The sequence below is a fragment of the Vicia villosa genome, linkage group LG5 (assembly GCF_029867415.1).
Source record: "Vicia villosa cultivar HV-30 ecotype Madison, WI linkage group LG5, Vvil1.0, whole genome shotgun sequence".
Classification (NCBI taxonomy): Eukaryota; Viridiplantae; Streptophyta; class Magnoliopsida; order Fabales; family Fabaceae; genus Vicia; species Vicia villosa.
This window is the reverse complement of record NC_081184.1, coordinates 52400198-52415351: the sequence shown is the minus strand read 5'-3', so window position 1 is coordinate 52415351 and position 15154 is coordinate 52400198. Positions and strand designations below refer to the sequence as shown.

The following is a 15154-nucleotide window of genomic DNA, read 5'->3' as shown; positions in this document are numbered from 1 at the left end:
TAATGTGAACCCAATGTTTCACCGCTTTCCGATTCAATATCTAGAATCCAAGCCACGCTTTCGATCCGGACAAGACCAAAGCCCACCAAACGTAAACATATAGTTTACCGCTTCCGATTCACTCTAGAATCTAAGCCTCGCTTTTGTTTCAAAGCAAACCACCTTTGTTTCAAGGCACACCATGATATGAATGTATGTACAATGTTAACAAACATGCGCAATTAAGATCATCTCTACCATCTTAATATTTAGCATATCACAATAATCCAACTCGATGAATTATCCACCAATTGTACACAACATTCACAACACATACATATCATTCACATATAAAAGCAAATAATCAATTACGATTCACAAAATCCAATTAACACTAGTAAATCATACTATCTCATGTTAATTCATATTTGCCAAAATATAAGAATATACACTTTCAACACCAAGCAATTACTTATTAGAATTAATACTAACCAACTACTCAAAGAGAATCATTACCGGAACATCATCATTGGCATAGCAATATATATTTCTCAACATACATATTCAACCAATATACAAATTCGGTTCATTTCATAAAATACCGCAATTTACCGATAAACCGAATAATTTATCCAAGTCCAAATATATTCAAATTAAATAGATTTATTGAAATTAATTTAATCAATCAATCAATAATCACCCTATATTAATTTGTATTCACTTATTTTTCTATTCCAAAACCAATATTAAATATAAAAATATATTCAAATCTACACTATTTCGGTCGGTCCGTAAATATCACATTTTTAACAAAATAACACTACCATGTTAATCTACTAATTAAACTTAACTACCACGTAAATTTTCATTAAATTCCGGACAACTAATTATACCGCTTAATTCGGCTATTCGGTCAAACGAGACTGTTTAAATTATATAGCACCACTTATTTTCTTGTTTTTACGGTAGGTGGATATAACAACTTTTTCATTTCCATTTTCTAACTAATTATGCATCGCTACAGTAGGTGGATATAACAACTTTTTCATTTCCATTTTCTAACTAATTATGCATCGCTACAGTAGCAGGAAAAAAAAAACATGTATCTATGTCTTTACCATTTCTATATTATTAGTGCAATATGATGCAGTAAATTAGTTTCTACCATTTCATATATATACACCTATAATATATATATAACACCCATATGACAATTTCCAACACAATTAATCATCACAAATCATCAAAACCTAACAATTTCAAAACCATAAAAATTAGGGATTTATTTCTAAACATGTTTCTACCCATTGACCCAATGATACTAACCCATAATAATAAGGATTCTCCCCCTTACCTCTTCAATGTCTCTTCCAAACCCTAGCTCCCCTTTGTTCTTCCCCTTTTCTCTTTTCTCTTTTTCCTCTTTTCCTTTCTCTGCCTCCTCTCTCCACGTGAAATGAAAAAATTTATGTCACCTCTCACTCTCCAAATCCTTACTAACTATGACATAGTGGGCCTAAAATATAACACCCCCTATTTACTTCTAACTCTAGTAAATAGGCCCAATTAAATATAATCTATTATTACTTCTATTTTAGTTACTAAATTAAATAACACTAATAATTAAATAGACACAAATATATACACCAAATTAATTAATATAATCAATTATTATATTATCTAACAATCAATTAATTAATTAACACACCAAATAAAATCAAATAAAATAGTATAACCATATAATAAAATAAATACGGATAAAATCCTCTAATAATTTAATGTCTCATATTTCCGGTCTAATCTTAATTACTCAGAAAATTTCCAAAACGTTAAATATTAACTCATGAATATTTCTAATACTAAAAATATTAAAATTTTCTATTAAATATTGATCCGCTATCCCGAACTAGTACCGACTAAATCGTCCTAAAACGCGAAAATTTCAATAAACATCATAAATGACTAAATTAAGCAAATAATTATTAAAAACACAAAATAATATAATTACTAATATAATTAATAAAAATATTAATAAAAATCGGGATGTTACAACTCTCCCCCACTTAGAATATTTTCGTCCTCGAAAATTCAATTGACACAACCATTTCGACACCGAAACTACACTTACTCTCTCCCGATTCATACCAATACAAAACGTTCCACATCTTCAACCTTACAAGCTTCCAAGGATGCCACTCCAATACTCGAATGGAATACCATGCAAACACACCGTTCTCTCGATGTCAAACTTAGCAAGTCTCTCTATCTGATAATCCATCCTCACTAGAATAAAATAAGCGCATCTCATCAACCTATCCACAATGATCCAAATCAATTCACAATTACTCGATGTTCTCAGCAACTTGAAAATAGATAACTGTTGCACCAACGAAACGGTTCTTGACAAATCCAATTCAATTACACACTTCCTCTATATCCCTCTTCATACTTTACCACTGAACATTTTCCTCAAATCTTGATACATTTTAGTAGCATCATGACGTATACTCAAACCATTACGATGCCCTTCATCCAAAATTCTCTTTTCCAAATTCAAAACATCAGGAATGTAAACTCGATCATAACACCTTATAACACTATTCTCACCAATCGGAAAGTTATTACCTTTTTCCTTGCTTCCTCAATGTCATCTTGTTAACTAATTCTAAATCCCATTTTTTTTACCCTCTCGAATCTCATCTAGAATGTCCCACGTAAGCTTCAACACACGAAGACGTCACTTCACAAACCAAACTCAAATCTCTATCAATGCATCGACTACAACATTCGCTTTTCCAAGATGGTAATTCAAACCAAAATCCCAGTCCTTTGAGAATTCTAACCATCTCGTTTGCCTCCTACTCAATTCCTTCAATCAAACAAATACAGCAACTCTTGTGCTCACTAAACACTTCGAATCTCGATCCAACAATTAATACCTCTTAAGTTCTAAAACAAACCCAACGGCGGATAACATCAATTCACACAACGAATAATTCTTCTCATGAACTTTAAGTTTCCTTGAAGTGTAACATCCACTTGTCGATATCTGCATCAACCCACCTCATCTCGAAATCATAAACCTAAATAAACTCTCTTCCTCTAACCAAATCTCACATTCAGAAAACTTCACATATAACATCTTCTCTTTCAACACCGATAACACAATCCTTAATGTTCAGCATGTTCATCGTTACTCTTAGAATCAAAATATCCTCAAGAAACATTACTTCATAGAACCTTCTTCCCTCTTACTCGACAAAACAGGCACGACTTTACGACTATACACTCAGACAAATAAACCCCTTTCTCAAATCGACTCTTCAACTTCTCCTTAATCGCTTTACACGCTACCAAGTTATTAAGACAAGTCTATCTCGTCCAATACGATCTCGTCTTCTATCAACAATAGATTAAGGGTGATCAAGTCCTCAATTTTTCAATAGACAGTCGACAATCATAATGAAACATAAACCACCGTTACTAACTATAATAGTGTTCCTTCAGAACTTGCACTTAAAATCACCTAAAACACCGAGACCCAAAATCTCCCTTAAGATTACAATTACTTGCTTTAACTCTAAATAGTTCATACCAATACTCTCATCAATTGATCTAACAAAAAAAAACCAAGTCAATTCCAAATTCTCCATCAAAGATGCTCAACGGATAATTCAACACACAAAGAAGTAGAACAAAACTCATAGCAAGTGTATCAATAACCATACTTCTACGCATAACAGATAAAGCAAGATCCAAACTCGTAGCATAATCCAAGAAATGAAAGAATGCATCGCATCATTATCAATAATAAAGCACGTACCTCAGATTAGCTCATCCTTAGCAATGGTCTCGGCACCAGACAACGCAATCACTTTCCCTTCTGCTCGCTCCTTCTTTGGCTTGTCACACATGGCACAATTGTGTCCTTGCTCACCACAACTGTAGCAAATCCTACTCGAACCAACTCCACAATCAACAGTTTTGTGACCCGTATCGCCACACCTGTAGCACTTAATCGAAGTAGAATCTCCTCCCCCACTTGGCTTCTTGCTAAAACCAGATTGTTTCCTCACTTCATCATACGGTTTCCCGCGGAATTGTTCTCTTCCTCGCTTCAATCCAGAACTCTCACATCTTTCTTTCCACGCACATCTTCTGGAAAATAGTTTTCCAAGAATGCATCACAGAAGAGATTCCAAGTAACTTCAATACCTTCCTCATCAAATCTCCGCTCAATATTACTCCACCAATCGTCAGCTCCTTTCGTCAGCATGTGAGTACCAAACCGTACTTTCTGTACATCAGTGCAACTCACGACTTGAAAAATCTTCTCAATTTCTCTCATCCATGCTTGTGCTTTGTCCGGTCCATACTCTCCTTCAAAGATCGGTGGATTGCACCTTCGGAAATCTCCAAAAGCACGGAACTCATCATTTCCTCCATAACCGACACTCTCTTGTGGCGCTTGTCCAATCGCAACAGTCCACCTCATCACTGCCTCAACATTAATGTTACCATTCCTACCTGCATCCATTGTCCTAAGACATCCAACAACCAAACAGACAAAACAGTATTGATTGTGTCAGATACACAAATCAAATACAACAGGATTAGACAACATTAACAACTATTGACCAACTGGTCGACCATGCTCTGATACCACTAATGTAACACCCCTTTTATACCCCAAAATAAATAAGCATATAATCAGAGAATAAGCATGCATATAATTCAAAAGGGCGTCACATCGATGTTTTCAAAAACTAAAAGCTTTTAAAAACCGACAGCATTTATCTACAATATATGATACACCTGGTCATTTCAAATAACACTTCTTAATTAATCATATTTTATCCAGAATATGCATTCATAGCGGAAACTACTAAATACTCATGTGTTTCATAAAATGATCCATGTCCCATAGCATGATCAAGTCTCAATAATCATATCAACATAAATTAAAACATAATTCAGAATATTTGGCTTGAAAGCCTCACAAACAACAACTAGCCAAATAACAAGTTCTCAAGTCATAAACATAATACATAACCAAATAGAAACATGAGTTCAAAACGACTAATCTACCCAATGTTACATGACCAGAGCATCGACTCACTACCTAATCTCCAACAAACACGGAAGAATCTCCGACTAGATCACGCACGAGCTACTAAACTCCAGAACCTGCATGTCGCCAAACGAGGGCAACATTAAAACAGAAGGGTGAGAATACAAATCATTATGAAGAAAGTATAATAAGATACAATGATTCAATCAACAGTTATATGAATTCATCACACTTATATAACCATGTAATAATACTAACCAACATTTATTTCACACGTTACAAGCATACATCAAAACTCAAGGAGTATAATATTAAATTCCAATACTATATTCCCAAATAATACACATAATTATAATTATCACATGATTATATATTTTACCAAGTCATGTGTCCAAACATCACCAAATCCAATTATCACATCTCATGTACACATAACAATCACATAAATACATATATTCAAACATTACATAACCTCAATGTGACTCAATGCAAAATATGTGACACTATGCATGCGGTACCGTAATGTGAACCCAATGTTTCACCGCTTTCCGATTCAATATCTAGAATCCAAGCCACGCTTCCGATCCGGACAAGACCAAAGCCCACCAAACGTAAACATATAGTTTACCGCTTCCGATTCACTCTAGAATCTAAGCCTCGCTTTTGTTTCAAAGCAAACCACCTTTGTTTCAAGGCACACCATGATATGAATGTATGTACAATGTTAACAAACATACGCAATTAAGATCATCTCTACCATCTTAATATTTAGCATATCACAATAATCCAACTCGATGAATTATCCACCAATTGTACACAACATTCACAACACATACATATCATTCACATATAAAAGCAAATAATCAATTACGATTCACAAAATCCAATTAACACTAGTAAATCATACTATCTCATGTTAATTCATATTTGCCAAAATATAAGAATATACACTTTCAACACCAAGCAATTACTTATTAGAATTAATACTAACCAACTACTTAAAGAGAATCATTACCGGAACATCATCATTGGCATAGCAATATATATTTCTCAACATACATATTCAACCAATATACAAATTCGGTTCATTTCATAAAATACCGCAATTTACCGATAAACCGAATAATTTATCCAAGTCCAAATATATTCAAATTAAATAGATTTATTGAAATTAATTTAATCAATCAATCAATAATCACCCTATATTAATTTTTATTCACTTATTTTTCTATTCCAAAACCAATATTAAATATAAAAATATATTCAAATCTACACTATTTCGGTCGGTCCGTAAATATCACATTTTTAACAAAATAACACTACCATGTTAATCTACTAATTAAACTTAACTACCACGTAAATTTTCATTAAATTCCGGACAACTAACTATACCGCTTAATTCGACTATTCGGTCAAACGAGACTGTTTAAATTATATAGCACCACTTATTTTCTTGTTTTTACGGTAGGTGGATATAACAACTTTTTCATTTCCATTTTCTAACTAATTATGCATCGCTACAGTAGGTGGATATAACAACTTTTTCATTTCCATTTTCTAACTAATTATGCATCGCTACAGTAGCAGAAAAAAAAAACATGTATCTATGTCTTTACCATTTCTATATTATTAGTGCAATATGATGCAGTAAATTAGTTTCTACCATTTCATATATATACACCTATAATATATATATAACACCCATATGACAATTTCCAACACAATTAATCATCACAAATCATCAAAACCTAACAATTTCAAAACCATAAAAACTAGGGATTTATTCCTAAACATGTTTCTACCCATTGACCCAATGATACTAACCCATAATAATAAGGATTCTCCCCCTTACCTCTTCAATGTCTCTTCCAAACCCTAGCTCCCCTTTGTTCTTCCCCTTTTCTCTTTTCTCTTTTTCCTCTTTTCCTTTCTCTGCCTCCTCTCTCCACGTGAAATGAAAAAATTTATGTCACCTCTCACTCTCCAAATCCTTACTAACTATGACATAGTGGGCCTAAAATATAACACCCCCTATTTACTTCTAACTCTAGTAAATAGGCCCAATTAAATATAATCTATTATTACTTCTATTTTAGTTACTAAATTAAATAACACTAATAATTAAATAGACACAAATATATACACCAAATTAATTAATATAATCAATTATTATATTATCTAACAATCAATTAATTAATTAACACACCAAATAAAATCAAATAAAATAGTATAACCATATAATAAAATAAATACGGATAAAATCCTCTAATAATTTAATTTCTCATATTTCCGGTCTAATCTTAATTACTCAGAAAATTTCCAAAACGCTAAATATTAACTCATGAATATTTCTAATACTAAAAATATTAAAATTTTCTATTAAATATTGATCCGCTATCCCGAACTAGTACCGACTAAATCGTCCTAAAACGCGAAAATTTCAATAAACATCATAAATGACTAAATTAAGCAAATAATTATTAAAAACACAAAATAATATAATTACTAATATAATTAATAAAAATATTAATAAAAATCGGGATGTTACAATGTCCACATTGTTGATGATGATGTACACACTCCTGATAGTGATGTACAAATGACTGAGGAGGAAGAGAGTGATGATGATGTTCATAAAGACAATGATAATGAAGATGTCATTGAGGATGTCAATGACATTGGGAATACTGATGGTGATGCTGGTACAGGTACTGCTACAAGTACAGGCAAACATGTTGTGGAACTTGATGACTATTATGATAATGATCTGGTAGCTGCTGTGAACCCTGGGATAAGCCAAGAGGCTCATGACAAGGAGGAAAGGTAAGGCTGTTGTACAAAGTTCTCCCAAGAGAAAGGTTGCTCCCAAAAGTCCCTCTGATGACTATATCAGGAAGAAAAGCACCTCTACAGGTCCCATAAAGAGTAAAGTTGTATCTCAGAGTGTTTCTGTTGGTCCTACCAAATCTTGGAGCAAAGTTATTCCCAAGAAATGGAAGGCTCAAGCTATTGTTGACTCTGACTCTGATGTTGATGCTGATATTCAAGAATTCCACTAAGGAAGAAACCAACAACTAGCAAGCTGGCTGCTAGTGTTCCTGATGTGCCCATAGACAATATTTCCTTCCATTCAAATTCAAATGTCAACAGGTGGAAATATGTCCACCAAAAGAGACTGGCCCTTGAGAGAGAATTAGCTCAGAATGCCCTTGACTGCAAAGATATAATGGATCTGATTCATGCTGCTGGGTTGATGAAGACTGTTTCTCACTTTGCCACATGCTATGAAGTGCTGGTGAAAGAATTCATTGTGAACTTCTCAGAAGAATGTGCTGATAGAAAGTCTAAGTAATATAGGAAGGTGTATGTGAGGGGCAGGTGTGTTACCTTTTCTTTCATTGTGATCAATAACTATTTGGGGAGGTCTGATGAAGCTCAACCTGAGCTGGAAGTCTCTGATAACAAGGTATGCCAAGTCATCACTACCAACCAAGTCAAGAACTGGCCTTTAAAAGGAAAGTTGTCTGCCAGTAAGCTAAGCATGAAGTATGCCATGTTGCACAAGATTGGTGCTGCAAATTGGGTGCCTACCAATCATAAATCTACCATTGCTACTGTCCTAGGAAGGTTTATCTATGTCGTGGGAACAACAGCCAAGTTTGATTATGGTACTTACATATTTGAGCAGACTATGAAGCATGCAGGAAGCTTCAGTATAAAAGGCCCTATAGCTTTTCCATCCCTCATATGTGGCATTATCCTGAATTAATACCCAGGCATTTTGGTTGAAACTGACTCTATATGCAAAAGGGAAAGTGTTCTTTCATTTCATTATAAGTTGTTCCAAGGAACCCATGCTCCTGGCATTGTCATGACATCAGCTCGAACATCCAAAGACAGCACACCTACAGGTAAAGCTGTTGTGATTGCAATACTCAAGGAAACATGCAAGGAGCTGGAGTCCAGAAAGCTGACTCTTGAAAAGTTAATCATCTCTCTTGAGATGGAAGAAGGTGTTGCGTTTGTTGAGAATGAATCAGGTCCTAAAGAAGATGATAAGGAAGAAGAGGCCAGTCAAGATGATGGCACAGAAGAAGAAGATGGTGTTGGCTCCAATAGCTCTAAGTCTGAGGACTAGAGTCCTTCTGGTCCTTCCTGGTGATTTGTTTGTTTTTGGTTGTTTCTTTTTAATTTTGGCCTGTACTTATTGAATATCAAGGTTGCTTTGGCAACATTTCTGGCACAAAGGGGGAGTAGTGTATGTTGTAAAATCCTTCTAAACCCCGCGGCAATTATATAAATAATCATAGTAACATAAAACAAGGGTGCCACAATTTGATTTAAAACACAAAATAACGTACTTCATTGTCATGCGTTCACTAAGAAACATTCATCAATATGTCACAACATCTCATGTCAACATAGCGGAAAATTAATCAAACAGATAGGCACAATATCTTTGATACCATATCCCATAAAATAACTCAAAAACAAAAAATTAAAGTTATAAACTTATAAACTCCAAAACATGCGTTCCCCAATGTTACAATATTAGAGCATGACACTTGACGCTATACTAAACACACTGACTTATGAGCTAATCCTCACCAAGTTGAAAGCCGCTATCCTCAATCTGAAAATGACAACATGTAAGGGTGAGTCTCATTCACAATTAATAAATATTATGCATTCATAAGCAACATAACATCATAGCATACCTTTAACCCAAATTGCATTATATTCAGATCTTCAAACAATCATCAAGCAACCATACCAACAATTACCTCACCAAAATATAACTGAAACTCATTCAATCATGTTATATCAATATGCATATGGACCAACTGACACTATGCATGTGGTACCAATAAACAGTGGACTTAATACACCCGACCGATCTAAACATCACCGAGATACGGCCCTACCGACACAAATTCACAATGGGAATTATGTCCACCATTACTCCATACGTCACCGGGATTCAGTTATTAAATGATGTATGAATGAATGCACACACATATGACATACTTACACATCACCGATCCGATGAAATACATCGTCTCACAAATTCACTACTATCACCCCCAACGAGTATGCCCATGTTCCGCAATCATTCAATCATATTACTCATTCATTAATTAAACATAGCAAATCACAATTCATTCATTACCACAACATTACATTGCCTTATTCGCAAATCATATATTTGTACAATGTTTCATCCCACCAAAGCAATTAAATCGAATTTTAGAAATAAAGTCGGTCACTACCCATACTTCTATTTTATATTATAAAACATTTAATTAGCTTTTCAATGCCCAAAACGACACATAAAAAGAGTACACGGATCACAAGATACGCAATTTCGAAGTTTGGAAAATTTCTGCACAGCAGGGTCCGCTCAGCGGCCCATGTAACACCCCAATTCTACCCAGGCATATAGGTACAAATATCAGAGTATAAAAATTAAATTCATAAAAACAATTAGGGCGTTACACTTAAGTAACCACGTAACCAAACATAACATACTCGCAAAAGATGCGTAACACAATTAATCAAAGAGGAAAGATTCCCATAAACACCTGAATGTATTCACACTTATATAAATGCATCGGTAAACAAAATATCCACAACATTCTTCCAAAATACATCGCATGAGAAGGTGTCCAAAATACATAATACGAATGCATCTAAAGGATCAAATATACATTAAAAGGATCCTATAAGCATTATCTACAAAATAAGTGTTTGATTCCCCCCCCCCCTAGGTGTTACGTATCACGAGCGGACGACACCAAAACGGACGACTACAAAGAGAGCACCTACACTTGCGGATCACCTGCACATTACCCACGAGTAGGTAACATTAAGGCAGAAGGGTGAGAATATAATTCATAATGAAAGCATGATCAATATAGTAATGCCCACAAATATCATTAAGAATCATATAACAAGATAATCCAATAAGTCAACCACAGTCAATATATAAGTAATGCGGTACATGAATGATAACATAAATTATAAAGACTGACGATGATGAATGAGACTCGACTATGCGTATGCATGTGGTACCAAATCCGGAGTAAAACTCCTCCTTGTCATTATGACAAATACACCTTGCCGAGCATTATGCTGGGACTTCTTTCCCTCAGGAAAATACACCTTTGTCGAGCAGTAAGCTACGACTAACCGTCATCGAGCATCTAGCCCCCACTGATGACCTCTTGCCACTCGGGCAAATACACCTTTTTACCGAGCACAAAGCTCCCACTGGTAATAATTGCCAATTCAGGCCACCTGTTAATAGCATTCCGCCATTAACGTAATGAAATGTCATGCTGTGCATACAAACGACTCAATTACATAACAACAACAACAACAATATAACTCGGTCACATATCTACATCACACCGGTTATATTATTCCACACGGATACATCATCAAAATTGCCACTCAGGCGTTCATATTCACACAGCACACGTATACCGTCAAAACATACTTGATTAGCAAATATCATTTCACAAAAATACATTTATGAAAAATTCATTCAACCACCAACACACCCCTCCTTATCATAAAGCATACTCAAGGGTTCTCATAATACTTCAAACGGCGCGTAGAAACGACCTACGGTTCAAAAGATACAACAAAACGAAGTTTGGAAAACAAAATTTCGCACAGTCCGCTTGAGCTCTGCTCAACGGACCCAGACAGGGAATCATCAAACAAAGATTATAGAACCTCCGCTCAGCGGACCTTCACAGAGATTTTCCTGCAAAAGGACCTCCGCTCAGCGGACCCCCTCCGCTCAGCGGACCTGCGTAAACCTAGAAAAATCAATTCTGCTACAGACCTGCAAAACCCCATCCAATCCTCTCAAAACCTCAAATAAGCTTCCCTACACATCCTACACAACCCATACAAGCCATATATTCACTCTATCAATCAATGATCCATGGCTCACTCACTAAATGTCAATAACCTAACAATTTCTTCATGAGCAAGAAAACATGGAGAAATGAAAAACAAACATGATCCATGGGAATATCTATCATCATAGTACACATACACACCACAAAATCAAGTTTATAACTTCAAAGCTCACAAAACACCCAATTTACCATTGTTGATCAAGCTTAGAAAAGAGCAAGAACAAGAACAAAACACACAAAACTATAAGAACCATACAATCAAGATAAACTAGATTCATCCCCCTTACCTTGGTTAGATTCTTGGCTCTAGCTTGGTTTGGATTCCTACACTTCTCTTCTTCTCTTTGTTTTTCTCTTCTTTCTCTTCTCTTCACAAGCTCTCTTTCTTTCTTTCCCAAAAATATCTCAAAATATCTCTTTTTCTCTCTATAACTCTTTCTATATCTCTACTTATCATTTTCACCCTCTTAACTCTCATGAATTCTAATTTTGGCCCAAATGTCACTAAACATTAATTCTAACCAATTAACACCCAAAACATAATAATTACACACATGGAAAGTAATAAGTAAAATATTAACATAATTAATATTTACCGACTGACTCGACTCAAAAACGGTAAAATTTAGGAAAATGTAGCAAATATCACAATTAATCAAAAAAACACATTTATGGGCGTTACAACCCTCCCCCACTTAAAAGATTTTCGTCCTCGAAAATAAAGATTACCTGCTACAAACAACTCAGGATAGGAGTCTCGCATCTTGCTCTCCAACTCCCAGGTCAAACTCTCACCTGCCGCACTTAACCATACGACTTTCACCAAGACGATCTCCTTGCCTCGCAGAGTCTTAGTCTCACGATCCTCAATACGCACCGGCATCGTCTCAACCGTCAGGTTCTCACGCACTTGCACATCATCCATCTGAATCACATGGGACGGATCCGCAATGTATCTCCTCAACTGAGACACATGGAATACATCGTGCAGATTAGCAAGACTTGGCGGTAGCGCCACCCGATACGCAACTTTGCCAACTCGCTCCAATATCTGATAAGGACCAATAAAACGCGGAGTAAGCTTCCTCGATTTCAAAGCTCGTCCAACACCAGTCATAGGTGTAACTCTTAAGAATACATGATCACCGGCTTGGAATTCCAAATCTTTCCTTCGCTTGTCATGATAACTCTTTTGCCTACTCTGTGAACTTCTCATCTTCTCACGAATAAATTTTACCTTCTCTGTAGTCTCTCTTACTATTTCAGGTCTGAGTACCACACTCTCGCCCGATTCAAACCAACACAATGGAGTTCTACACTTACGACCATATAGCGCTTCAAAAGGTGCCATTCCGATACTAGAATGAAAACTGTTGTTGTAAGTGAATTCTATCAACGGAAGATAAGTATCCCACGAACCTCCCTTCTCTAGAACACATGCCCTCAACAAGTCTTCTAACGATTGAATAGTCCTTTCGGTCTGACCGTCTGTCTGAGGATGATAAGCCGAACTCAACCTCAACTTAGAACCTAGAGCCTCTTGCAAATCTTTCCAAAAATCTGATGTGAGCCTTGGATCTCTATCCGACACAACTGAGCCACTTTGCTTAGCGGACGTGCGATTATGCAGAATTTTCATCTCTGCAACAGACTTGAGATCTCACCCATTCTCCACCCAAAATGTATTCCAAACATCACATAAAGGTATAAAAACATCGCAAATATTATCACACATCATCAAACACCATGAATGCACATTTTTCCATTCATAATTTCATGAAATATCATCAATTCCCCCAAACTATTTCATTCCCAAACCTAACAATCCCAATCCCAATACAACCAATTGAATCAAATAATATCCTAATCAGTCTATTACCTATAATCACATAATAGATACTAAAAGGAATATTCCACCCTTACCTTCGATCAGAGTTATTTAAGGTTCTCTTTTTCCTCTTCTTCTTCTTCTCTTCTCTGCTCTTTCACGTGTTCTTCTTTTTCTCCCAATTGGCTCTTTTCTTATTTTATGAAAAATAAAATAAATAAACACAACTTAGTAAAAGGCCTAACCAAATAGCACCCCTCTTTTACTAACATCACACCTTAAGCCCAATAGCTCTTATTCCATACTTTTCCAGTTAAATCCAAATAAAAATACCAAAATTCCAAATAATTAATTTAAATCCAATTTAAATTAATAAACGGAAAATATGGGGTGTTACAAATCTCCCCCACTAAAAGAGTTTTCGTCCTCGAAAACATACCTCAAGTGAAGAGTTCAGGATATGTGTCCTTCATTTGACTCTCCAGTACCCATGTAACATTCCCACATGCTGCTCCTCCCCAAGCTACCCGAACCAAAGCTATCTCTTTGCCATGCAACTGCTTCAGCTTTCGGTCTTCAATCCTCACAGGCAATGCCTCAACTATCAAATTATCCCTCACTTGCACATTATCCACTTGGATCACATGAGACAGATCCAAAATGTATTTCCGCAACTGAGACACTTGAAATACATCATGCAAATTCACAAGGGTCGGTGGTAACACAATACGATAAGCCACTTACCATACTCTTTTCGTAATCTGAAACGGACCAATAAAACGCAGCATCAACTTCCTTGACTTTAGCGCACGACCAATACCAGTCGTCGGAGTAACCCTCAAAAACACATGATCTCCTTCTTGAAACTTAAGTGTTCTCCGCCTCTTGTCATGATAGGTTTTTTGACAACTCTGAGAAGCTTTCATCTTCTCCTGAATCATCTTAATATTTTTTGTCGTTTCTTGAACAATCTCTGATCCAATTACCACACTCTCACCGGACACATACCAACATAATGGCGTCATACACCTTCTACCATACAAAGCTTCAAACGGAGCCATACCAATGCTTGAATGAAAACTATTATTGTAGGTAAATTCAATCAACGTCAGATAACTATCCCAAGCACCACCTCTTTCAAACACACAAGCACACAACAAATATTCCAACGATTGAATCGTCCTCTCTGTTTGACCATTAGTCTGCGGATGATAAGAAGAACTCAATCTTAACTTAGTACCCAATGCTTTCTATAAACCTTCCCAAAATCTCGACGTAAACCTTAGATCTCTATCTGACACAATACTCGAAGGAATACCATGTAAACTCACTATCTCCTCAGTA

The 15154-nt window shown here is 35.7% G+C and overlaps 1 protein-coding gene across 1 annotated transcript; it reads left to right on the top strand.

Annotated features, from left to right (window-relative positions):
* Positions 1–7649: 7649 nt before the first annotated feature.
* LOC131604665 (uncharacterized) lies at positions 7650–9188 on the top strand. The gene is made up of 4 exons (XM_058877094.1): positions 7650–7873; positions 8099–8398; positions 8474–8718; positions 8827–9188. Exons 1-4 carry the CDS (start codon positions 7650–7652, stop codon positions 9186–9188), a joined length of 1131 nt encoding a protein of 376 aa, XP_058733077.1.
* Positions 9189–15154: the final 5966 nt, after the last annotated feature.

What these genes read in the sequence shown, in the direction of transcription:
- LOC131604665 (XM_058877094.1), top strand. Translation starts at nt 7,650, where the DNA reads ATGACTGAGGAGGAAGAGAGTGATGATGATGTTCATAAAGACAATGAT. An exon ending in GCTCATGACAAGGAGGAAAG is followed by an intron (nt 7,874 to 8,098) that starts GTAAGGCTGTTG and finishes CTGATATTCAAG; the next exon opens with AATTCCACTAAGGAAGAAAC. An exon ending in TGTGCTGATAGAAAGTCTAA is followed by an intron (nt 8,399 to 8,473) that starts GTAATATAGGAA and finishes CTATTTGGGGAG; the next exon opens with GTCTGATGAAGCTCAACCTG.